The sequence below is a fragment of the Bacillus rossius genome, chromosome 6 (assembly GCF_032445375.1).
Source record: "Bacillus rossius redtenbacheri isolate Brsri chromosome 6, Brsri_v3, whole genome shotgun sequence".
Lineage (NCBI taxonomy): Eukaryota > Metazoa > Arthropoda > Insecta > Phasmatodea > Bacillidae > Bacillus > Bacillus rossius.
The window spans coordinates 37,457,930-37,485,683 of record NC_086334.1 but is presented as its reverse complement, the minus strand read 5'-3'; the positions used below and the strand labels follow the sequence as shown (position 1 = coordinate 37,485,683).

Genomic DNA, 27,754 nt, shown 5'->3' with positions numbered 1-27,754 from the left:
GGGGTATTGTTTGGTTTTCAGATGGGAATGCTTGTTGAAATGTCATGGAACTGATGTCGGCGTTGAATAAGCGTTCATATTAGTGGTTATTAATAAATTGGGCGTAAGGTGATTTGTTGTATTAATTCTTGGCTATTGTCTTTGAATTGTTTTAGTTTTAAGGTTGAATGCTTTTATATGACTGATTACTTTGTAAAAGTAATTTGAATTTTTATTCATGGTTTCGGCGGTAAAAAAACTAATTTATTTTACTTCTTAATTTTTGGACAGTCATGTTTTTAAGCTGTTAATGTATCTCACGACTTAATTCACTCAATATAGTACGAGACAACAATGCTATTTGGCACGATGTAGCACTTGCAGCATTTGTTATTCTCATATTTTTTGCCGCAGTATTTATTTAGATTTTGGCTCTACATTATGATACCCTGGGTATTAAACTGATAGTGGAAAATGAAAATTGTAAGAAGTTGCATCGCAAAATTTACTAAGCCGGGTGGTATTTTCATATATTTTCAGTATTATGTTGTATTATAAAATAAGTAGGGCTGTGGTATATAAGTCAATATCCAAATTTTTTGTTATACAAAGAAACACATTTGTGCAAAATAAGTATATGACTTATCCCTACCCAAATCTTCATATTCCTGCGCTTGTCCCTGTAATAAAATAGGGGTGGTAATGACATCAGCATTGCCATGTTGATGATGTCATCAATAGTATTATGGAATGGTGATGTATACTACCCCAGTTTTTGTTTTACATAAGGTAGAGTTACTGGGTAGTAACTATTGGATGTCGCAGCATTTTAGAATGGAAAGAAAAAATCGGAAAACATGGTTTTCACAGACTACATCCATCCCTAAATTTAATCTGAAGGGGTGGTTTTGTAATTCTTACTTGTTTATGAAAAAATTAAATTTTTATATCTTACATTACAATACCTGTGCTTTTACATTGCCGCTACCATTAATTTTTTACCTGCAATAAATAAGAATATATGTTTTACATATACTGGAGATGTTTTTGAATTAACCCTGAAAGGAAGGTTTCTTAATTCCTACTTGTTTGTCAAAAAATAATTTACATCTTACATTACTATACGTATCTATTTACGCAATCACTGACATTCATTTTTTACCTGTGTGTTTTTTTTTATAACTTTAGTCAATGTAGGTGGTGTTGTAATAATGAAATTTGTTTAAATAACGACTGTATTGCAATTGTAACAAATTTTTAATGCTTATATTTCATGTTTGTTTTATTAGAATAATTAGTTATATTACAAAATGTTTGTTTTGTTACATTGCATTTAAAGTAGCAATTATTTTGTGTCAAGTTGTAACGAAGGAGTTTAATCTGAGACAAAAATTTGAATTGAATTGTTTACGTTCATTTTCTGTGAGGAATACGTGCTGAAGTAGCTGACACATTGAATTTTGCAGTTTTTCCAGGGATTCTTTGATTACAGCCATTGTTATTCTGTGTTTGATATTGCTACTGTTTCATGTATCCAAGTTCATCCTTAGATCCTGAAGGCTTTATCCTTTGGTACATGATGCTTGCTGTTTTAATTCAGTACATCAAAATATCCTGATGGCATGATCCTGTTGGCTTGACCCTGTGGTACATGATGCTTGCTGTTTTAGTTCAGTACATCGGAAGAACCTGCAAAAAAAAATTTGCAAAATAAGAAAGAACTATGATTATATGTTGAAAAAAAAATTATTTGACATTTAATCATAATCAATTATTATATTACAATTTTTTTTATGAACTGGATCTTCCGACATACTGAATTGAATCAGGAAGCATCATGTACCACAGAATCAAACTAACAGGATCATCTTCAATTTATGAAATGGAAGAATTAGTTTATTTTTTATTCTCCATAGTAGGCTAAAGTTATGCTAAACAGAGACAAGATTCTGCGTAAACAATGACTGGCGGCGGTGGCTATGTGAAAACACAGGTATTGTAATGTAAGCTTTAAACTGTTATTTTTCACAAACCAGTAGAAATTGAGAAACCATTTTTCCAGGGTAATTTTAGGGACATCTCTAGTACTTGAAAAACCTATTTTCAGTTTTTATTTAGGTACGTTTTGATCTACGAAGCCACGATGTCTGATGCTGGTATAGTAATGTATGTTATAAACTATTATGTTTCACAAACTGTAGGAATTAAGAAACCATCCCTTCAGGGTAAATTTAGAGACTTGTGAATGGTGTGAAACCATGTTCTCCGATTATTATTATTTTTCATTCTAAAAAGCCACAACAGCCAATAATTACCAATGTTGCATTCGAATTGACTGTTTTAGACATTTCTCTTGACATTATAGCCAAAAGGAACATTGAAAAGTGCATATTGAAGAATATCAGTAATTTTTGCTGACCATTTCAGAACTTGCTAGTATATTAACAGAAAAGCTGATGCCTCTTTTTAAGGGTGTTGCTAACATCCTCAAATACATTCTGGTGACCTTGTAGGGACAGATGGCTAACTTGACAAGGAAAAATGAGAAATTTTTTAACCAGTTAATGTTTTCTATTTCTCTGAAAAGGTGTACATTTGAATTGCCTGCAAATACATTGTATAAATAATGCTTTCAACCACCACAAATAACTAAATAACAATTTTTTAGAGTAGTTGCACTTTGAAAAATTTAAATAAAATACTGAAAAATGATTTTTGACTTACCTCTTATTCTATTTAAAGATTCTGTTAATCAGCATTGTTATATTTAATGTAGTTTACAGTTTTGAATAGTTGGTTTGGTTAGCTAGGTACATTAAAAATTCTGTAAAATCATTTGAATGGTTTGGTAAGCAAGGTTAGCTACATTAAAATACTGTAAATTGCTGTGAACTGTTGGTTAGATCAAGCTAGCAACATTTAAATACTTAACTGTGTTTTTTCAGGACAAGTAGTGTTGAAAAATACTATTTTCTTAGTTTTATTTTATGAGCAGCTACTCTAGAAAATTAGGCCTACCCAGATAACTAATAGGTCATGTAGTCTGGTTGTCTGTGGGGTACAGCACATATCAATGTAACATAATTATTATTGTAAACTGTAACTGGTACTTTGCACAAGGATAAAATCTATTTATAGTGCAGCTGCCGTATAGAAACATCATAGCAGCATACATGGAATTTACAAACATTAATGTTATTTTGATCGTGGCTAGCCACAAGGAATACAAAACTGTTGCGTCGCTCACCCACCTGTTCTCTGTGACGACTACCACTGGTCAGTACTGCGAGAATGTGCACTACACATTGGTACATTTTTGCACTTCATAATAACTCCGTACATATTGCCATTACCCATCACTCCAGTTATCAGTCATCATCTTCTTTGTGTATCCCACTTCGTCATGAATCACCTTTAATAATCCATCCATTTGTTTAAATGTTGCATTAAAAGGAAAAATTGTCATTTTTAGATTTTGGTTGAAGATGAATGTTTGCATATTGTTTGGCTAACTGCGATTTTGAAAAAAAAATTATCATAAAATACAAAAAATTATTTGTTTTTTTTATGATGCTATTGTTTCTTAATTATTCCACTAAATTAAGTTTTTGAATTCCAATGGTTTCTTCTCTATTTTTTAATAGCAAACCTATGCAAGTATGGAGGGCATGCCCTTCTTATCTGCCATTTTTTAAATTCTTGTTATACTTTACTTTTTGATTAATTATTTAGAAATTTGTAATAGAATGTTTAATGTAGTGGGGCACAGATTTTAGAGAAAAAAAGGCCAAAAAATATAATTAAAGTTAAGGTTAAAAAACATACTTCTGTGGGATAATTAACAAAGAGGTCAATATCAGCATTAATCAAACCATTACATTAATTATGAAATTTTATAAAACATTTGTACATTTTCCACACACCTCTAGAATACTCATTTTACAGGTATTTTTTACTGTGTGCATTTAATATCAATGGAAATAATTAATAAATGTATTAATTTAGCTTCTACAATAAAGGAAAAAATAAATAGTAGTGGTCTCCTCACATGTGAGACATGTATTTGCTACTAAAATACATTTGTCAGTTTTTATAATTTTTAGATTATCTTAAGACATTTTGCTATTTAATGAGTTGTAGAATGGAACCAAAGTGAAAAATGTTGAGAAGTTATTGAATATTATTTAGTGTTATTTTTGTGGAACACTGTAAACCTAATAAATTTTAATACTTTTAGTGTTACAAATACATTGTAAAAAATATTTATTTTCTTATTGGCAACAATAAAGTTGACAACTTAAAAATATAATACAAATATTATGCACTGCAAAAAATTTTAATCTAACAATACAGTAAACTCACTATTATCCGCGGGCGGATGATCCGCGTATGCTACGAAAAAATGCAGCACATATGTAAATCTGTATTTTGTTACAAGTGAGCAAATTTGAACTCTACTGACGAGTGTATTGTGTGCAGTAGGATACAGTAAAACGCCACAGGCCTTCTTGGAACTCACGCAGTGTCTAATGAAGTCTCTTGAGTATGTACAGTACTGTATCCTTGTTACGAAACAAGTACCAAGAACTTTTATGTTTACATTACTGAAATGTATTGTACGTTAATTATTTAGTAAAATACTAACATTTTAGCATCATTTAAAAATTTTTACTTTTAAGTGTAACTTTTACTGTACAATACTTTTTAGAATTTTAAGTTGAAATTAATGTTTACTTTTTTTGTTTTCCATTTTCGGCTCTTTTGCGGATTATCCGCGATTTTCACTATCCGCGGTGGCCCTGCCACTTAATTTCGCGGATAATCAGGAGTGTACTGTATTATAATTTTCTGTAGAATTACCCTTGTATCTAAAGCTTCAGTTTGTGAATGAACGTAACGTGTGTGCTAATGGCTTCTCTTTGCTTGGATATGTTGTGTGCACGCAGCAGGCGAGAGGAGCGAGGCGAGGCGCATGTCATTCCCGGGCCGGGTGTTCGTGGCGTCGGGGGACAGAAAGAGCGGCAGGATGTCATTCGTGCAGGCCCAGCGCGAGTGCTTCGAGGAGGACGGCCAGGCGGCCGAGGAGGAGCGGCTCGCGCGACAGCTGAAGGAGGAGAACGACAGTCGCGTGGACGCCATCCTTGAGGCGGAGCTCAAGCGTCGCCAGGAAAACCAGTAAGTTCTCCTCTCTCTGTCGTGCTCTTCATTGGCAATACCATAACAATGAGATTGGGTTTTTTTTTTTCCTTGTATTTTTTAATTTTAAGGTAAGTGAATAAAATGTATGGTATGTTTTTAACCCTTTAACTGCTATGATCGAGTTAACTCGATGTGCTTTAACATGCACACCAATGAGATGAGCAAGATAACTCGGATGCAATCATTGTGATGCTGCATCAGCTGTACATTAACATGTAACATGATTTCGTTTCTTTTATCTTAGGAGCCGTTAACGTAAAGCTAAAAGCTAAACATATACTTCTCGATTCCAAAATTATTTGGTTAGCACTTTCTCAAAATATAATTTAAAATCCTCATTTCTTGCCAACCGTATGTACGCAGCTAGTAAAACAAATAAAAATTTGTAAAAACAAATAATAAATTTTAGGATAGTGTAAATAAAGTGCAATCTTGTTTTAAGAAGAAAATATATTATAAAACAGAACATAAATATAGCAACTAAATAGTGTAATTTAAATTTTTTTAAATTTTTGTTATTTCCACATATTTGCTTTAAATACTCCAGCACTGAGGAGTTTGCAAAACCATCCAAGTATATAGCAGTTAAAGGGTTAAAATTCAATTCTGCGAGCAAAAATGTTTTATGAATAGAAAATTTAGTTTTCAATTAATTTGTAGTACATTATGCTTTTTAGTTATATAAAATTTTCATGAACATTCTAATTGTGGCCGGGCCATACGGAATTACCATTGTGACAGTTCAGACAAAAGCGGCTAGCTATGGCCTGAATTGCACATACATAAAGCACTTGCAATATTATAGTGTCTTGCAGATTTTTAACTCCACACGGTTCTCAAATATGAAAGTTGTGAAGATTATAAATGAATAAGGGGTGACCTTGTTTCAAGTAAAACACTTAATAGCTAGAAGTTGTAGATTTATTTATTTTTACCGAAAACTTGTTACACTTTTAACAAGTGAACAGAATCAACACAGTACATGGCGATTCATCGTTTGGCTCAGAACAATTTTTTTGAGGTCAACAAAACTGCAAAATGATTAAAAGTATTAAATCGACCAGATTGTTCCACGGTTACTTCTGAACATATGGTACATAAAGTTCGCTATTACACCATAATGGGCTCCTGTTGACTCTGGTCAACAAAATTCAAAATAAAATTTTACAAAAGAGTTTTTTATCAGCGCAGCCCAAACCAAAGTCGTTAAATTTATCTCTAAATTTGCATCAAAATATTAAATTCGTGAGCCACCGCCCAGCTGAACCTCACAGCTACTGACCAGCTCAACCTCACATGGCAACTCCGAGCAATGACTAGCCAGACAAATCACAGAACAAAACACACTCTAAAACCTTGCAATATCACATAGCTGGGTGTTTTCCCAGGTAAAACATCTTACTTTTGGCTACAGAGATTTTTCTTACAACTAATTTTATGTGATACCCTGATCGGATAACTTTCTTGTTTTTGGTGAACGTCTCTTGTCTCTCTGTAACACAGAATGCAATAAATATTGTTTTATCATTTCGGCTCGATGACGTAGCACATCTGCCTGTCTTTAAATTTTTTTACGGAAATAAATATTGTCCTTTGTTCTAGAAGGAATTCTAACTGATGTTAAAAATTGAAAATTAATATATTAGCACACTATTTGTTTAAAATAAGAAACACAAAACTATGTTTAAGCACAATATAAATTAGTCACTAGATCGAAAAATGTGTAAGAATTACCTGAGAGGCTTTCTAGACTGTTACAAATTTACATATTAAGTACTATTAACCATGACCTTGAACTATATAATCAGTTGATACACTGTATTACCCAAAAAACACTACATCATGTGAATTCTCAGAAAAAATTAGGGAGGGCCGCGGCCTGTAATGCTACACTATGTGTTGCTCCATCCACTATATGGTTCTGCTTGTTTGTTCCGATCAATTTGTGTGCATATAACAATGCGTGTGAAAAATGAGTGCTGAAATGCCAGTGCTTGTAAAGGTTCATCACTTAACAAAATTGTGTGTATTTTGGTTTTTCAGTTTATTTTGAAGAATAGTCGAATGAGCAAAGGCTGTTTGTTGTGTACTAAAATACTACAAGATAAAAATATAAGACCACTAAACTTTTTAATTTTAAATTTAATTTTTGGCCACTATTTTCAGAATAAAATACTGAAGTAGCAAGCACAAAATAATTTTAAGATTACATATCGTTCTAACTAAAACAAAAATTTCATTACAGCTGAAATCTAAAATGTTACTGTCAGTTAAAAGTTGATTTAATATTTTTAACATTTTTATGTGAATTATGACATAGAAATTCTAAAAAAATTATTTATCCCTAGATAAAACACTTTACCATTTTGTAACAAGTATGTAGAACCACCACTTCGTAATCATTAAAAAATTGTTTTTAACATATTTACCTTGAAAAGCGAATATATTTTTAAGGGGTCATGAGGCTGATTAAGTGATTATGGTATGTTCTGAGAGAAATTATAAAAACATAATGGGCTAAGTTATGTTATTTTACAAGGTGAAAAGAAAATTTTGAATATTGGAAAAATTAACAAGTTTTGTGTATTATTTACTTCACTTTGTTACAAAGACATATGAACATTAAGTGTAGTTGCTACTTAGTAAACCTGTTTTTGACTAGAAAAATTTTTCCTTAAAAGCTTGTAGTGTCACCATCCCTAATGTTAAACAATTTTATTAAAGAACTATTATGTTTCAATAATAAGAGATGAGACTTGGTTAGGTTTCTTGGTGACAAGTTTTTGAGGTATTATTTGTTTACCTAATTTTATAAGGCCCCATAAATGAAATTTTACCAATTTCAGCTAGTAGGCTAGGATATGAGGTAAAAACATAATATTCTAGTGTTTGATATTGTATTTTATTGTATATCGTAGTTTGTGCGATATCACCCATATGGCATAAGAGTTGTTGCTACGAGAGAAGCAGATGATGCCTTGAAGTGTGAGAGAGAGAGACAGGAATGGGTGTTCCCCCCAGCGTGGGAGCCCAAGGCCAAATATATTGTGAAGTACATAGATATGATAAAGGATTAGAAAGAGACAGAAAAGGGAAAGTTTTCAGTTGTAAGTATGCTCAGTTTTTTCATGTATGGTAACTTGTGCCCTGATTTGCAACTTTTTAAAGAGTATTTGAAGCTTGTGTCTGATTGTTGTAAATGGTACATGGGCCAGTTCTTCTCTGTGAAGGAGTCGGCCATTTTTAGTCATTCATTTGGTCATGGTATTGAAAGGTAGCGGTCGTGCTATGGCTCGGAAAACAATATAGTTTGAAGTAAATTTCACTGCTGTGTTCCAATGCTGACTAGGAAATGTTTTTACAACTTTTATTTAGAATTCATTGACCACAGTTGTCGGCAGAAGCGCACAATGGGGCAATATAGTGAACTTTTGCATCGTGTCAAGGACATCATGTTTTCTTGGCAGTATGGTGTAGTCAGAAGCGACCACTGGAAATTTCTGATAGAGAAATAGTACTTAAAATAATTCTTTTTTTATTGGTATCAATCAAATTTTTTGTGTGCTGAGCAATGAGTCGCCAGAAACTGTGTCAATTTTATATAAGATCAGAAAGTGTAACAATTGTTGGTTAAGTGTAATAAACTTACAAAATTTCTGTATAGATTGTTCTATTTGAAAGAAAACATTACCCTAGATTGATAAATATCTGTTAAAACTTTTAATCATCATGAACTGTCTCGAATATACCACCAGCAGGACACCACAATTTCAGACCATATCTAGCCGGTGAGACCTGGAATGTCACAAGCGTTCAAAGTTTTTTAAAGATCCAGCACTAGCAAAGAGTTATATAATCAATTGATTGATCTTGAAAATACCCTCAAGTAATTAAGAGGTTTGTTTGTATTATTTAATTGTAACTAAGACCTCCATACTTTTTTGTTTTAACTTTTGGCATATACAAATATAGACCACCCTAAAGTTAATCGTTAAGCCCATTATGAGACAGTGTTGCTCTCATAATTCTTACACAGGTAGAGTAAATTTTATGTTCATATCATTATGATTAGATTAGTTCCTCTCTGTCCATTGTGTATGTGATGCTAGTACAAAGTAAGTGGCTAGCCTACTCATATGCTCTATGCCTTTGTTCAGGGTCATAAGGAGAAACTATGGGTCTGGGGGCAAATAATTTGGTCAGGCCTCCTCCCCATTACTTAATGTACAAATTTTCAAACCCCACATATAAAAAAAATCTAAAGACTAAACATTACCGACCGTAACTGTAAACGGTTAATGTATTTGGTAAGGTTTCCAAGGAATTCTGTTAGCAATACATAAGTAATTTCGTCAATGATCAGGTTAAACTTGTGCACTAAAAAAACTCGAATAATCTCAACCCTCCCCTTCCTTCTCAATGGCCCTGCCTCAACTACTGTAGCTTAGTGCATGTTTCTACTTTCTAACTCACAAGACAAGGATTCAAGAAAAACTAAATAGTGATGACATTTTGTTAGGTACTAAGCTAATGGTAAGTAATAGTTTTTGTTTAAATGACTTTGTTTTTTATAAACCTAGAGTCCTAGAATTGTAGATAAAAATAGGTTGACATATAAAAATTTATCCTTAAAGCTTACTGGTATGTAGTCCAGTTAGAGGGTTGTTAAGTGAAGGTGTGAATGGTTTTATATTTGTGGAGAGAAAGTAAAGACCTTGATGCATTGAATTTTTGTGTTTAATCTGATTGTATAAGAGTGTAAGTATTTTCCTTTTAATTTTATTATTTTGATGTAATAGTTTCCTGTTTTTATTTCAAGGATGAACTTTATACACTGAAATTATTCTATCAATGCAGTTAACTTGTACTGATAGTTTATTAAGGTGACTTCATTTTTAGATTTTGGTTTTTGTGACCCACTGACCTACCTATCAGCCCTTTAATAATATCACTAGCATTTGCCTGAAAAATATTTTTTACAGCAGTCATACAAACTGATAAATCCTGTTTTGAGTCCTTTTTTATATGTAAGTGTACATTATAAGTAAACATTGTGTGCTATTACTTTTTGAGGCATATAATGCATGCCAGATGTATATCTGCAAGTCTAGGTGCCTCAAGAAAGTGGTGTTCAGCTGTTGTTTTTAGAACTATAAGTTGTCGAGATGACATAATCATAAAGAGCCAATTAAGTACTGCACACACATACACAATAACATAAGACAGTGACTGGTGACAGGAGTGTTTTCATGTAGCTTTCAGGCTCACAGATATCTGTGCATGTTATACTTGATACCAGCATGATCCTGATCATAGCAAATCTCCATATTATGTTTAAATTTGCTCTCTCTCTCTCTCTCTCTCTCTCTCTCTCTCTCTCTCTCTCTCTATATATATATATATATATATATATATATATATATATATATATATATATATATATATAGCAAATTTAAATATATATATTATTTAAATAAATTTAAATATATATATATATATAAAGACTGTGATATGAAAACTTTGTTAAAAAAATTGTATTGAAATGTTTTAAAAAAAGTCCTGGTTCATCAGGAATTTGTACTCACAAATGGAATATTGTTTGTTAATGTAAGACAGTTGACTCGGAAAGGGGCACTTATGTTTAAAATGGAAACCACCAACACTCTTTGTTACTTTCTCAATAGCATCTCTAGTATATAATTTCTTTGTAACAAGTGGTGCTGTAACAGTTAGCAATAAATCATGGCAAAAATGAACAGGAACATTTTATTTAGTAATCTGATATACCAATTATTGTTGGTATTGTTGGGATGTGATGAGTTGGTAAAACTGAAACTCCTAGGTTGATGTAGGAATGAAGGAAGTGATGTGTTGGGCGAGGCTCGTGTTTGCTTGCTGCTGCACAGAGGCCGTGGTGACTGTCCCAGGGACCGGGCGGAGGAGCCTCCCGGCAGGTTTGAGGACCAGCGGCTGAAGGCCCTGCAGAGGCTGCACAGCATGGAGTGGAAGAGGAACCAGCAGGACCACGTCAAGATTGCCAGGTAACACTCGCTCCTCGGCCACGTGGTTTTGAGGCGGAACGCTAGTGCAGTCGAGGCTCGTATGGAACCATTTAGCAGTGTTATCAAACGTCAATGTATTTTTAATAGGAATACCAAAGAAAAATTATACCTACGTAGAACAGTGATGTTTAATGATCTTCTCTAAGGCTAGAAAAAATAACTCATGGGCATTACTTATTGAAATGTTACATCGCTTATTCAAACCTCTTCTTCAAAATAAATCCATCTTGACATATACATACATAAATTTACAAATTCTGATTTTGTTGGATAAGTTTCAGCAAAAGCCCAAATCGACCTAAAATAAAAATCATCAGAATGGTGGTGGTTCGATTGGGCCTGAATTACTGAAGGTGCTTAACTGAAGAATGCTGGATTTAAGATTGCCTATTGTACAGAGGCTTCTGTTTAAAAGTGTAACTGGTATAGCATTGGGCAATATTTTCTGACATGCGAGACTCATCAGTAGGTACGTTAAGATAAAAATTTGTTTTGAACACTTATATTAAGTAATTTAGTAGTGACTTTTCAAAAGTTATTTTAATTTAAATTTAATTTCTTTCATTTACTTTTGCACACCCAGAAAGCATTTTAGCTGTGTTAAACTAGCTTTTTAAACAATTTTGTGATGTAAAATCCACAGCACTGTTAGTTATTTAAGTTCACTTGTTACTTTTTTTTGTCAAATTTCTAAATGTGTTGAGCTTGGTCATGGTGCACTTTAGGCCTGTGTGAAGCTTTGATCGAGCAAAACAAATAGAAGCTTTTTTTAACATTCAGTTTGACTTTGCCAGTAAACTAGCTAGGCCTATTCTTTTTATATGAAGCTTCGAATGAGATGCAAAGCTTTGTGACTGATGTGAAACTACGCATTTGCTCCGAAGCTTTAAAACACTGGATGCTTAAGAATCGCTGCTTTTAGTTATAAGTTTGAATTTTTTTAGTCTTGAAATTGTGCTTTTTAATTTCACTAGTGCTAAACTAAACTAAAGTAAAAGAGTTGTTTAAGGTTGCTATGATCAGCCACATGTATATGAGGAAACCTACTTACTTTATTGAATTTTGTGTACCTTAATGTAATGTTAAATGACTTCTAAACTATTTGTGTTATTTGTTTCTTTTTGGCATACTAATATTAATGGAATATAGCTTCTATTAAGCTACGTCAATTTAACCTTAGTTAAAATTTCTTGTCTGTAATAATATTTCAGCGAAGATTAGCTACACCTATCCCTCACTTAGAACGGCTTCAGATTGTGCGAATTCATTTAGTGCTATATTAATTTTACTGCCCCAGTCTCAAATAGCACGTCTGTAAACTTCAGTTAGCACGAAATCTCAACAGGCAAAAAAAAAGTCGAGCACGACGCCACAAAGTCTGTTTCAACTTCTGTGAACATGTGCTGTGGGATACATTTAGCCAAAAAAGGGGTGAAGAGAATCGCGCGCAGGTCTGTCTACGCTATCGGCTGTTGTACAAACATCAGCTGTGGCAAGTTAAATTGTGGCTATGGAGTATAAAGGACCAAATGTTTTTTACGTCCGCGCGTATCCGCCATGCCGTACCGTTGTCGCCTGGCCACAGACCGGGCCGTGAACTCAGTCTAGCCAGTGGCAGGGAAGTCACTCAAAAAATGCAACATCTGCCCATTCAGCTGCCGGTAACTGTACGTGCTTGATCACTCATAATGCATTGTGTTCAAGTATTTGAGACAAAACTATAAGTATTACGGCGCACAGATTGTCATGAAGGCCACGCTTATGTTGGTCGCCATTTAGTTTTAAGCAAGTCAACTGTGCGCACAATCATACGAAATAAGGACTCTTACCAAAAGTTTATGTATCTGATGCTGTTGTTTGTACTAGCGGGAATATATTTGACATTAGATACCGGAACAGAAGTGAACAGATGATTCACGTGGAAAAGGTTGTTAAATGAATGTTGTAATGAAAAAAAATTGGCTTGACAGGATTGGTGTGATCCAGGTGGTGATACGCAAATAAGCACTTTAATAGGATGGTTTGGAAAATTACATGACGTGAGTTGGTCACACCCAGGCGGGCAAGTCAGCCAGCCGACTGACGATAAAGTACATAACCACGTATCTCCCATTATGCAGTGTTGTATTTGTCATACAAAGTGCGATGAGAGGCATATAAAGATAAATGTGTGACATATTTATAGTTGAGTGTTATTCAACGTATTTATATTACGTAAAGTATATTCCTGCACAATTTTGGAACACATTAAATAAATTAGCCTTGCTATTTATGGAAACTAATGCTTCAGAATACGTGATTTCGAATAACATGAGCATTTTTAGGAACAAATTAGTCATGCTAAGTGGGGGATAGGTGTATTTGGTTACTTAAAATACATATCTAGTACATGATACTATACAAATTCATGTTTACTTTTACAAATATTTGTATTTGCCAATTTATTTAGTGATTTATTAGATGTATTTGCCAGTTTGTTGATTTAATATTCCATACAAAATTAATTTTATAAACATTTAATCGTTGTGAGTTCAACTAGTAAAAACATTTCTATAACAACTGTTAAAGATACATAATTGTTTTTTATTTGTTACTAAACTCATCCTGGAAAAGTGTGATGGATAAGCCAAATTTTTTTTCTGGAATACCGACTGCTCAACTCTTGTTTCCAGAGAGCAGGCAGTGCGGTACGAGGAAGTCAAGTCCCGGCGTGCTGCTGAGGAAGTGTTCTTTGAAGGAACTCGCCAAGCAAAGACAAAGACTCGGAAATTCCGGAAAGATGAAGTCATTCATAGCTTCGATGAGATTACGCCGAAGTTACCTCAAATGCAGCAAAGTGAGTTTCTGTTGGAGTTCTGCTTGTTCTTGTAAACATGTTAAGCTATTTAAATTGGCTTATTAATTAGGTATGGGTTTGTTCTTAGATTCCGATTCCAAGATTTCTCTTGATTCTACATTTGTTATGATTCAAAGTTTTACTTATTTCTGGATGAAATTATATATATTCAAGCTGAAGGCAAACCTAATAAAGAACTATTAATAAATCTAAATATAAATATATTTTCTGACATAATATGATCATTAAATTTATATCGAAAAATATATATGTGAAAATGTGGAGTTGTTGGCGACAAAGAATCCACTACGATGCCCATTCACACAGTCAACATTAGGGACAATATTATGTGGTGAAATGCAATAAAACTGTATTAACAATGAAAAGCATGTCAATAGACCATATAGCACTGCTATTCAAGTAAATACACCACAAAGCACCAAAATTAAATTAAAATTATGAAACTAGTCAGTATTTTCAATCAAAAGTTAACTCTAATGGCAAATACCTAAACTTTTAAATATTGAATTCAATCAAAGTTATTTATCTAGTATGACATGTGTGCAACAATTTAATAAAAGAAGATTGGTAAAAGTTTACTATTTTTTTTATCTTACAGCTGTTATTAGTTACTCATTTTTACATTATGACATCGAACATTTTTCAAACACAGAAGTATTTAACAGGTTTCCCCCCCCCCCCCCCCTCCCCGAGAAGTTAGATATGCTTATTGCAAATCATTAAATTGAAAAAGTACATCATGTATCGGTCAAAATGATTCTGTTTTGGAGAAATTGGTGTTGTGGTACCTTTAAATAACATAATTTGTTCAGTAATGTGCTATCTTTTTAAAAATAGATTTCATAAAAAAAATTAAAAAAATAACACCGAAATCTCCTATTTTTAAAAAAAAAAATTTGCCTCAAAATAAAACCACAAAATCTTGTCTATTCAATTGTTAATAATTTTAATATTATAATTCAGTCAAGTTGCGTGCCCTTAACAAGCAGGCATATTTGTTTATTTTACTGTGCAACCTTTGGGCTAACAGCACTGGGCTGTAACGGACATGTAAAATCGCCGCAGGGTACGACATGGCTGTGTTGGTGTGGGGGCAGGGAAGGCGGCTCCGGCGCTGCCCGGCAAGGTGCCCCAGCCCCGCCCGCCGCCGAGCAACGCGTGGCAGCACAAGAGGGGCTCCGAGCTGTTTGGCTCGGCCCCGGTCCCGAGCAGTGCGGAGGAGGAGGAGGAGACCGCCCTGCGCAAGGCCCTCGCCGCCAGCATGGAGTCCTTCTACGCCGAGCAGAAGAACGCCGAGCTGGCCATCACCAGGTGCGTGTGCGCTTCTCGTGGGGTCGCAAGCTCCCGCTACAAACGCTATATATGATAAGTATTTTTGCTCATTTGTAAAGTAACATTAGTTATTATTTACTAAATAACTAAAAATACATAGTTTGGTTATCTTTGTTTTTTGTTTTTTTTATCAGTAGGAACCCCAAAAAATGGTAAACTGTGAAATTCACAAAACAAAAAAAAAAAAATTATAATGAAATTTGCTACTTTGAAAGTTTTTCGCTCATTTCAAACATTTTTGTAGGAAAACAAAGTTTGGCGTTAAATACTGCTGTTTCCACGAGTTGATGAATGCCATTTCTGAAAATTGTCATGGTACATCGTAGATTTGTCACACAGGTAACAAAGTATTTCGATATCTCAAACATAGTATTTTTATTCTACTGAAGCACCTATAAATATATTTATGAACGCCTCAAGCGCAATACTTTACTTTTTGTGTTGTTGGTACAACACAAAGTTAAAACATCTTGTATCTTCATATCTTCGGTATATAATGTAAAAGTGGGATGGCTTTGTTTTGTAAGATAAACTACCACACATTTTACATTTATATCTTGGTTTTGCTTAACTTTTCTTTATTTACTTGATGTGACAAAAAAAATGTGACAGTGTTTTAAGTGGAGAAAAGCATTGTTTCCCGGCAAACTTCAGAACAAAGCTTATAAAATAATACAGAAATAACTTCTCATTTTTTTACACTCTACATGAAGTAATTTTTAAGTTAATGCCAAGTAATAATTGTTAATGGTATTAGAAAACATCTTACATTGTGTTTTAACATAGGTTTTTTTGCTGTCCCTTTGCTTGTATATTTTTTACTTAAGTCGTTATTACATCACGTTTTTTGCTACTTTTTTTCCCACTAAGCACAAGTTTTCATATCATGAACATTTTTGATTATTTTAGGTTTTTTTTAGCAGCCATAGTTGATTGCTACCGCAAACCGTTGGTAATCCTTGCAACGTCGTCTTTACATAGAAAAAACACATTTACAAACCACGTGCAAGAGTCCATCGGTCCTTTAAAAACAATAGCAGGTTAACCAACCTTGGACATTGAAGGAACCTGTGCTATGCAGTGTTCTAAAGTTTTGAATAAGCTTCACATCATGATTTACCAACACACATTTTACGAGAAATTGTGTGCGATTTAAGGCTAAATATTGTGTACTTTTTCTAATAAACGTTAGGGAGAGAGAAAAGGTTTGGCCAAAAAATGGAAATCATAGCAAGACTTGTAAATTAAAATGTTCACCATTACGTCCATCACACAAAAGGTTTTACTACAGTGCTCAAACAATGATTCTGTTTTTAGTTCTTCGAATTGCTATGCCAGTTGCATCACGTGTCATGCCAATAGGTCAATGAATGGCTAGTGGTTTTCTTTGTATTGGTCAGAAGTTCAAGTTTTGTGTTTGTGTTAATGTACCTTTAGTATTAAATAAGTAAATTTGACTATCAATTGTACCTGTTTAGGATTTATTTATTTTTACATTGAGTATTTTATTCCCACTGGATTCCGGGACACTCAGTATTTGTGAAGGCTTTTAAAGTAAAGGAAAATTGTATGGTTCAGTCAATTAAAAATGAGAAAATATTGATGAGTGTTATCAATGTTTTTCTCAATTTAAAATTGTTTTAACCTAGGTGGTAATTCTGAAGGATAGCCTCTTTTATAGAAAACAAATCAGATTTTATTTTTTTACTTCATGTTAACATGTTTCCAAATTGTTTTCTAAGATTGAATCGTGATACATCAAGTAGTTAACATTTTTAAAAAGTTGGTTTGATTGGGTTAAATATGTACTTTACAAATAGTGAGAATGGCTGGGTTAGGTTAGCTACATTTTAAATATTTCAAATTGTATGGACTATAGGTTCGGTAAGGTAAGCTACAGTAAAATTACTGAAAATTGTTGTAATGGTTAGCTCCATTAAAATTACTATAAACTAGTAAAACCAGATGGTTTGGTTAAAATAGCTACCTTATAACTTGATAGTTCCTAACATGACTTCAAAGTATTTTTAATCTCAATCCCATCAGCTGTTCTTACATTTTAATGCTATTTTAATGTACCTAACCACTCTCTTATTGAATGACTCATAAACATGTCTGGAACTAAAAAAAAAAAATAATTGAAAAAGATCTTTCCTTCAGAATTACCTCCGTACACGTCATAGTCATCCCATATATTGAGTTTTTAAGAAAACAATCATTTAAAAAGTCACTTTGTGGCATAACAAAGTAACATACAGTAGGACTCAAAAATACATGTTTCAGAATTTTTTTTTTTTTTTTTTTTTTTTTTTTCATTTTTTCTGCTGAAAAATATCTTCTTCAAAAAGTTATTTCTTAACACCATTAAATGGAGGTACCATAATCCTGCGTGTTAACCGTAATCTTACAAATAAATGTAAATGTGTACTTATCTTTTCTTCTGCCATTTTCTGGTTGGAAACAAATGTCCCGACTATGAAAACAGCAATACATAGGCATTTTCAAACATAATTTCAAGCATTTATTTTAAAGACAATTAAAAACAAAATAACTTAAATTACAGACCATATCTGCCATTTTGACTAGATAGTTAAAGATATGAAAATTTAAGCTACCTATATCACTTTTGTGTGTGCCAATTGCCATTGTAGTAAAAAAAAAAAAAATTAAAATATTTTCTTTTTTTTAGTTTGTTAGCAGTATTACAAATCTATGACGTACAAAAGGCTTATTTTTCAGTGTTTTGAAACGTAAATAGCGGAACATAACGTTTGACGTTCTTGAGGCTGTGTAAGTATGTAAAGTTAATCATACGTCAAGAAAACAGAGAGATTGTTAGCTATTAAACAATGCTGTGAAGTGTTAGCAAAATAGTACATGATTGTATGCTCGTTGCATGTGTAAAATATGTATCAAATTAAAAGAAAAACTGTTGAGTCTCATCCTGTTGAGTACAACGAACCAGCTGTCAAGTCTAACTGTAGGTACTTGCTCGACTTGACTTGACTCGACTCGAGTTTTCAAGTGTCGGCCCATCTCCAACGCAGTTGAACGGTTTTATTTATTGGTTAGGTTTGTGGGATAATCAAGGAATTATTATTGTATAACATACCATTTTTCATATTATTTTTTTTTCTATTCAATAGTCTCTACTCAAGGAAATTACTTTTTTACCCAAACTCTCAAAAATATTTTTTAGGGCCCTATCCTTAACTTTAAAATGCAGTTGGTGAATTTAGAAACTTAAATTATAATCCAAAGCTTGTTAGCATTTTAAGGAGGGAGACCACAACAATTGTTAATTTAATCATTGTTTAAATCCCTAATGTGTAACAACTTACCATTATTCAATAATAGAATATAACATATTTCGGACATTGACATTTTTTAACGTCACACATTTAAAACAACCGTGCACGTAGAGACCAAAATGTCTCCTTTGCCGAACTCACTCATGAGAAAACCTATTTTTCCTTACTTAGTAGTTAATAAACATGAATTCAGGTTATATTTTAATATCTTCAAGTTATGTAATGGGCTGAACAAAATTATTTAGTACCAATCCAATGGCATTAAAATTTTAAGATGCATCAGTTATTTAAAAATACTGTTTTACTGTTTGAACTTATTAACTGCGGAAAAAAATGCTTGAGAAACATAGCAAAAATGGGTGCATCTTAAAATGCTGGAACAATTTATTAAAAAAATTTTAACACTTTCTGTGTACGCTGACATTGAGGAGTTTATAATAAGGTTTATTTAAAGTTTCAGTCAAGGGATTTTGTTCGGGGTTTGGTTTGAAAAAGTTTTTCCACACATTTGAAGCTAAAAAACCAAGGCTTGGTCAACTCAAATCATATGTTAAAAAAATATGACTATTGTTTTACCCCAGTTAGAACATTACTGAACATGCATGTAAAATTTGACTTTAATTTATAGGGTAGGATCCTGATTTTACCCCAAAAGCTGGGGACATATCTTTCCCAAAACGTCAGGCGAAATACCACTTTATCTCATTCAAACTGAAATTATTTACAGTGGTGTAAAACACGTTCACTGGCACGATCATAAACAAGCTTTTTTTTTTTTTTTTTTTTCAGTGTTTTTAATATACAACAAATAATTATAGTTATTACACTATGTTGTAAAATGATAGTGGAATGAGTTCACGATTGAAAATACGGATATGACGTATTAAATGCTTAAGAAAGTTATTTGTTTGTTTCATATCACTTACCAGTATGGAAAATATAAACAAAATTGGCTTTGATCATGGACTACATCAACAAAAAGTGCACAAACTGTTTGTTATGCTATGAAAAAAATGTCAACATTGTAGCTGAAACAATGTTAAAATCAAAAGTTATGATCAATCTACTGCTATGTTCACATAGTAGTAGCATACTTGCTGCATTTATCTAAGACATTACAGACATTGCGACTTCCGCCTTGAAAGCAACATTAACGTGAATTAAATGTGAGAATTGAGTATAAATTCGCTGTAAATGTGTGTGTAATATTGCAGAATGGTTACGTGGCTGATATAAATAATTAAGGCTAGTGAATACCATGAGTTAAATGTGTAAATATGAGCTAATTTCATCACTAATTTGGCAAGTTAGTTTCTGATATTTCACAATCCTTGAAAATTATCTGTCTCGATCAATATATAATCACTATGGGCTTACACAATAAAAAGGACATTTTTCGTCTGTAATAGTATGGAAATTATTTATATTTGTACCCTCAAATAATTCCTGATCCCATCCTGTTTCCCACGGGAATTCATTGACCACCCAAAATTTTTCTTAACCAAAATTTCCCAACTTGCCCAGCTCTACTTTAAACTGTTTGCATGAGATAAGTACATATTTTTTACCCACCTCTTTCCAGATCCACCTCTTTCCAAGATTTTGACTGCATGGCGTTTGGTTAGGAAATAGACTGGCACAGTTTTACTAGCAGTTATGTGTGAGCTGCATATAATTCTGAGATGATAATTTTACTCTTTAACATTGTGATATAGAAAGTACAGATTATCAAGTTATCATGTGTATTTTGGGATACTTTGTAGAGTGACTGATTTTGTACTGTTTCAGGTCCGTATCAATTGGTAGAAAGTGTAGTGAAGAGAAGAGAGACACTACCTTCTGTAAAAGTGAAATGCCGTGGTTAGCGGCTGAAAATGAGACTGACACTTTTGCCAGAAAGAGCGAGTTTTTACCAAATCGTGAGGAATATTGTGAAATGCCTCAAAACAATTATCTGGTAAATGGCTTGTCTAAAAACACCAACATTTTGCCCACACCGGTCAGAAACAGTGGGGTGTACTGTGAACCTGTATCAGCTGCTGGTAAACAAGTACACAGAGAGGAGTTAGAACTACGTGGAGGTTCGCCACAGAACTGCCAGCTGGTCAGCCAGTCGCCGGTGTGCGAAGAGCTGGAGAGCAGTGAGGAAAGCGAGGAGGAATGGGAAGGGGATAAGGACGAGGTATTCCAAGAAAGTAACGTGCCTAGTTACTGCCCGAAATTTCAAAATGTCACCCGTACACCAGAGCCAACGTTTAGTGAGCCAGTAGCCTCACAAACAGTTGGACATGAGACCTCCCAAAAAATGTTTCACCCGTTTCCACGTGTTCCTGAGAAGAATCGTGATGGGCCAATGTGTAGCAGAGTTAGGAAGGATGTTGATGGCCAGTTGGAATCTCCTCCGGGAAGAGCGAACTACAAGGATCTAATTGCCAGCAGTGCTGCCGAACTACCTCTTACTAGAATAAATTCAGAACCAGAGAAGAACCTTACTCATACTGTGTCCACCTCCAGTGCTCCATTATCTTGTAGCAGGACTTGCTCACTGTCTTCTGACCTTGATGAGAAACCTAAGGATAATTCTTGCAAGAAGACAGAGGAGAGCCCTGTAGATCCTTCCTGTTTTTTGAAATTTGAGAAAATTCCTAACGCTAAAAGTGTTGATTCTGAAACCACAAGTATGGCAACTGCTGTTTCTTCATCTTCTGTAGACAGTCTCTTTGCGAGTGGTGTGCCCACGCCTCAACCTGCAGTGGAGCCTCATCAGTCTCCGGTCTTCTCTTACCAGGATCAGAACATCGCTGCGATGTCCGAGCTTGGTGACACGCTGTCGGCCTTGAAGCTACAGACGCAGGGCTACCCAGCGACCAGCATTCCGAGGCAGCCCCAGCCCTACAACTTGGTTCCTGGGACCATCCCGGGGTTCACCCCCGATATGTGCATGGCATTGCTAGGCATGTACGGCCCCATGTGGCCACAAGCGCTCGGCCTGGGCATGTTCCCCGTGGGCCCGATGATGGATCCTCGAGTGCAGGCGGCCCAGCTGGGCCTGTACTCCGGCAACCCCCTCGAAGCTGGTACCGGTGGTCCCGTTAGGACGCCGATGATGCAGGAAGCCGTGGCTCCTGACATCCCACGGGCTGCTCTTCCCCAGCAGTTCCTGCAGCCCGGCATGTTCATGCACCCCTCCATGTATCCTGGGCCCCGACCCGGAGCACACATGCATGCAGCGCAGCAGTCTGCAATGCCGCACCTCGCGTCTTTGCGGCCTCCCCTCGTGAACCCCATGCCCTTCTTGGACCCCCAACTGGCCAACCTGAGCCGGCCTACCGACCAGGGCTCGAGCCAGAGCATGCCTGCCAAGTCCGCAGTCCACCAGGACCAGCCGCCTGCGTTCCTGTGCGCCGCCTCTAGCGGTGGCAAGGGAGCGTACCCCAGCATGGAGCCGATGATGCCACCCCCTGGCATGGTGTACTCGCACCCTCAGGGCTTTCTGAACCAGCCCGTGGGAGAGCAGCTGCCGTTCCCGTTCGGGCTGCCGCAGGTGCCACCGCCTGTCAACCCCGCGCCGGTGCCCTTCCGGCCGAAGCCGGAGCCGGATGTGGGTCGAGGCCGCGGCCGGCTCAGGCACTGAGCACCGCTTGCTTGGTGAGTTGTGCAGGATACATCACCATTCTGTTCTGTGTTGTTGTAATTGCCATTAAGTTTGTTTAGCTCTCTTGAAATACTTAAGTTCCCTTCGTGTTTGTTACTGTATATACCATTAAGTTGTTGCATAAATGACCAAACATTGTTTTGTTTTAGTGTAAAAAAAAATTTTTCTGTCCCATAGGTTTAGGTTCCTTTGTATTTGTGTTTATTTGTTGTTGGGTTGTTATATAGTTCACAAAATTACTTGTTTTCTATAAATTAAAATTTTAAGTCTCATTTCATGCATATTTTGATTGTTTTCAAGAATAATGTATTTTGAATCATCTGCAGTAATCTGGACATCTCTGGAAAAAAATCTGAATAAAATAAAGTAGAAAAAAAAAACACCCTACTGCACATTAACACATGACCTGCTTTAGGGGTATGAACACTGCCTGATACCTGGCTGGTTATATTAGTAGTACATTAGGTATGTTTAGTTTCCGTATCACATTGAAATATGAGTGTGTGGTGGCGACCATACTGGCGGCTGATGAAAAGATGAAGTAAATATTTTATGAACCTGGTGTAAATCTTACACAAAAATTGTTTGCTGTTATCAATTATTACTGTAAATCAGACTCTGATAATTTCATGTAGTTTATATAAATGGAATTTTGCATACTTGTTTGATATACAGAAAAATAATGTTCATAACAAAAAGCTCCATATAACAAACTTTTGCAAAGTACCAGCCAAAACTTGGTTTTCTTTTTTGGGTGAAAACTCCCTTATGACAAAAAATAAATGTATCTGCCCATATTATTTTCTTTTTAAAATACTCTAAATTTGCTATTATTTAATAAACTTTATCTTCTCTTTTAGGTGAAAACTCGCTTATAACAAGAAATAAATGTATCTGTCCATAATATTTTCTTTTTAAAATAGTAAAAATTTACTATTATTTAATAAACTTTATCTTCTCTTTTGAGTGAAAACTCCCCTATAGCGAAAATTTAATTACTCAATGTGTATTTTCATTAAAAATAGCCAATTTTCATTATCTAATGAATTAGTAAAGAAACAAACAAAAGTTTCAAAGTTAAAAAAAAAAATTAAAATCTAATATAATACACAAAAACTTCACTATAGAAATAGAACAAATACTGGAGAGTGTTGACTGACAAAGAAAAATAGATAATGAAATAATGAAATACATAATTATGGTAGGCTACACAGTAGAAAGCCATTGGACAGCATCCATGCCTTAGAGCAGGTATGTATCTCTAAACTACGGCCTGACCGACACCAGCCCACCATCACCACTAATCCAGCCGAACATGCCCCATTGTTTTACACTTTACAATATGTTGGTATAATGAGCTATCTAGATCTTGGCCCTTGCAACTTAGTGGAGGATTCAGCGTAGCCCTTAGACTAAAAAGTGTGGCCCTTAGGTTAAAATGTTTAGAGACCCCCTGCATTAGAGCATTAGGTGACTTTGCAAGTGATTTCAGTGCAAATGCATGATGGAAGAAATAGTTGTTTCAATAAGCAACTAACGGGTCTCATCAACAAACAAATGAAAAAAAGCTTAAAAATACGAGGTAAAAAGAGAGAGGCGATATTCAGTTTTATAAACTAAAATACATGTGCGTTAGCATTACATTCTTTTCTTAGACTTGAGTTATTTTTGTTGATTTAGTAAATTTATAAAAATATTTTAACAAAAAAAATTTCTCTTGTATTGTGTAGTGGGTAACTCTCCAGTAATAAATTTAACAATGCCCAACTACAAAGAAAAGCTTTATTTTCACCACCTTTTCACAGCTCCTTCCAATTCACCGTTACATGCCTCTCTCTCCCTCCACGGATAAAGTTACATATCCTTCCGCGGTCAATATTTGCAATTACTTCAACCAAACATACACTTCAAAGTAACATGAGCTTAACAACAAATAGATACAAGATTTTAAACCACAAATTCATTTACTTTACCATTATGTAACAGCTTACAATAACTTCTGGCAACCTATAAAGAAATAGTTCCGGCACAATATGGCGGCAGCCTACAGCGATTTTCTCCCAAATAAAGTGAAATGTCACTTGGCCAATCACAGCTGACTAGGTTACACCACGACACTTTTATTAAACACCTTTTGGCGCCAGCTGGGCGGCCCTTACTCATTCTTCCCAAAACCAGGCTTAACCTTAAATTTATAAATCACCTCTGCCAGAAGTCACCAACGGAACAAAAGGAGTCATAGAAAAAACATCTAAGGAATGCAAAGACAAATATTTCAACACGAACATAACACAAGTATAAATATTTTTTATATTCTCAATACCCCCACGTTAAAAGAATCAATGTTGACGGTAGGTCAGGGCCTAACCTCCTTACAATTGGTTTGGAATTGGTGAATTTTCAACAGTTGTATCGGCATATATGCAAAATTTTGTGAATCGGTACAGCTCTAGTAAATATCTTAATGAATGTTTTGTCGCTGGAGAACACATTTTCGTGCTTAAGCATGTACCTGTGAGGATCTAGTTTCTTCATTTCTGTTGGCAGCAGTGCAGCCATAAATATTACTCTAGTAAAAACTCCTGTATTTATTTCATCATTAAGCTCAGAAAAATTTGTGTTTTTTTTTTACGCTTTACTAAACATGAACCTATGCTATAACCTTAAAAATTATTTAGTCTTTAAATCTAAAGATGCAAATACCATGCACTAAGTTTATATAAATAAATATGATGCAGCAATGAATTCTGCTAATCAGTTGGAACAAATAAAAACTGTGGCTTAAGATATCTATCATGTTGCAAGAAACTTTAAAATTTTTAAATAGTTTATTAAATCAAATTTTGTTATCTATAGGAAAAAGTGCTTTTGCTGTACTAGGAACTAATGCTATAATTTACTTGTTCTTTTTATAAAACTCTCTTAGTCTTGTACTTCAGAACTCCAATATTTTGTCAGATGTTAGTATGCTCGCTTGTAACGTAATGCATTTCAGGATTACTATATTGGTTTGTGGCCAACAGTTATTTGTTGTGTCTAAAATGTCCAGTGGCTTGCTGTAGTTTTGGGTCAAAGCAAACATAATTTTCAAGCCTAAGATCATCTGATAGATGATTTAATTTTATGACTTAAATTCAATAAATGTTACCAAATCATTTGTAGTGCAGTTACAATCATTGTATCTTGCAAAATATTTTCAACACCCATTTTTTGAATTCACCAGTTGCTACTGATGGCCGGTAATTTTGAGAGCACACACACTGAAGAAACAAGCAGTTCACGTCTGTCTCGTAAAATAGTGATGGTGAATACCAGTGCTAATTTAAAACAATGCATGGGCAGTATCATATTCTTTGAATAAATACCTGAACGTTAGTCATTTCTGCCCTGCTTTAGAATCTGGCGGATGTTGATTCTTACATGTGGAGTGTCAGCTTGCCAAGGTGCGAAGGAAATCAAGAACCGATCTCTTAAGAACAGCTGCTTGAAGATGTTCTGCTTAGGCTATTGGAGATAAGTGTTTTTTTATCATGTAAATTATATCAACCTGCAAATAAAGAGCACTTTTTTGTCCATGTATTTTTTTTACTGGACAAAATTCATCCCTCATAGCTGTGACACTGGGTGTAAAATTATTTTCTTATAATTCGGTACTTTATCCTCGTTTATAGCACAGGATGTGTCTGTTAAATTATGATTTACTTCAAACACTATGTTTGTCTCGTTTGATTGCTGGAATAAATTATCTTTTTTGTCTGTGTGCCACTATGTCGTGAGTGTCTTGACTGGGTCAACCAGTCCCTTTTTGTGACTTATTGTCGACTTAACTAGTAATGTTGTCCTCATCTGGTGATAACTGTCATTGTCATTTTCAGTTCATTTTTACTAATTGTATAGCCAACAAAATTAGCAGCACATGGAACAGTTACGAGTATAATTATGACTAGAGACATTGTATTTTTATCGCAGTACTCTAAACTAAATCTTTATCAAAAGCCTAAAAATTTAGTTTATGGTACGGTCTCGTCCCTACTAATTAAAATTTAGTATTACTGTACATTTATGTATTAATTTTTTTAATTGGAATTTTTAAAGTAAATTATAAGGTTTTTCAAATGGCATAATTTACACATTAAAATAATTCCTGTTTGCAAAGGGGACAATTGTAATTATAGTTATTGCCAATTGTAAAGTATATTGTATTGTATTAACATATTAAATATTTTTCACGTATTACATCTACCACTTAGTTATTTTAATAACATAACTTGTAGAAGTATGCTTTTGAGTTTATCATTTATGTCTCGTTCTCTCAAGTTCTATTTTTTCTGCAAAATTTTGTTACTTACAGAGTTTTTTAAACTTTGGTTTGGTTAACTTAAGGTTTGGCAGTAGAGTAAAACTTGCAAACATTTTAGAAGCATTTTGGTTATTTGTTATCTGTGTTAAACTTATATGAATTCCATTAGGAAAGATTTAGTAAGGTAAAATTTATTAATATTTGTACCGTTTCTCAAGTTGATTTATTTAACATTCTAAAAGTAAAAATGTTGTAATTTTGATTAGGTTTGTATGTAAGAATGTTTAAAACAGGATCAAGTGCCTTGGACATTGAAGTGATGAGGCATTTTGTGTGTGTGCTTATAGAATATTATTTTAACTGTTAAGATTAAAAACTATATTTTCATTAGGGTTTTCATACCTTTGCCTATCATAAAGCCTTAAATGGTTTTTTTTTTTAGGTAGATGGTTTGGTCTATAATTCTAGTATTTTTGTTATTCCTCTGTTAAAACACTTGTAGTATTGATGGTAGTTATTTGAATTGTATTATCTTGAAGTTCTAATTGAAGTGTCAAAAGCAATTTTCTATTTGTGATGAAATAGCATTGTTTTTTATTGTCATGCAATGAATAATGTTCCTATAAGGAAAGTGAAAAGCAATTTTAAATTGTAATGTAAGATTATGCTGGTTTTTACTCATAAAAATAATGTTATGCACTTGAGTAATGGGAACATCATTGTGTTTGTTTTAACTATGTATGTACATTTATTCTTTGAAAATTGTCTTGCCTTAGTTACATTTTTAACTATCTTTTTTGCATATAAAGTGAAAAAGACTTCTGCAGAGAAAGTTACAATTTGTTTTCACATTCCTTTCTGCAATTACACAAGGTTTAATCACATGCTTATATATTTTTCTATGTGAGAGAGTAAGACTAAAATAAATTTTTGTTACATGTCTCTTTTAATAGAGTGGAAAAAAATTGGTAACATGTGGAAAAGTGATGTATGATAATATTTTTGATTAAACATTCTTCGTGTACATGTTACAGCATTTTCATATTATAATTTAACTGA

The 27,754-nt window shown here is 34.1% G+C and overlaps 1 protein-coding gene across 9 annotated transcripts; it reads left to right on the top strand.

The window, feature by feature from the left end:
* LOC134533050 (uncharacterized) lies at nucleotides 1-27,720 on the top strand. 9 transcript variants are annotated; one of them, XM_063370233.1, is made up of 6 exons: nucleotides 1-103; nucleotides 4,929-5,154; nucleotides 11,106-11,219; nucleotides 13,913-14,076; nucleotides 15,195-15,408; nucleotides 20,529-27,720. In XM_063370233.1, the coding sequence occupies exons 2-6, from the start codon at nucleotides 4,952-4,954 to the stop codon at nucleotides 22,372-22,374; spliced, it is 2,541 nt and encodes an 846-aa protein (XP_063226303.1). In that variant the 5' UTR covers nucleotides 1-103; nucleotides 4,929-4,951; the 3' UTR covers nucleotides 22,375-27,720. The 9 variants fall into 9 exon arrangements, with proteins under 9 accessions (XP_063226303.1, XP_063226302.1, XP_063226300.1 ...); XM_063370232.1 differs by having other exon boundaries at nucleotides 4,926-5,154; XM_063370230.1 differs by having other exon boundaries at nucleotides 1-108; nucleotides 4,926-5,154.
* Nucleotides 27,721-27,754: the final 34 nt, after the last annotated feature.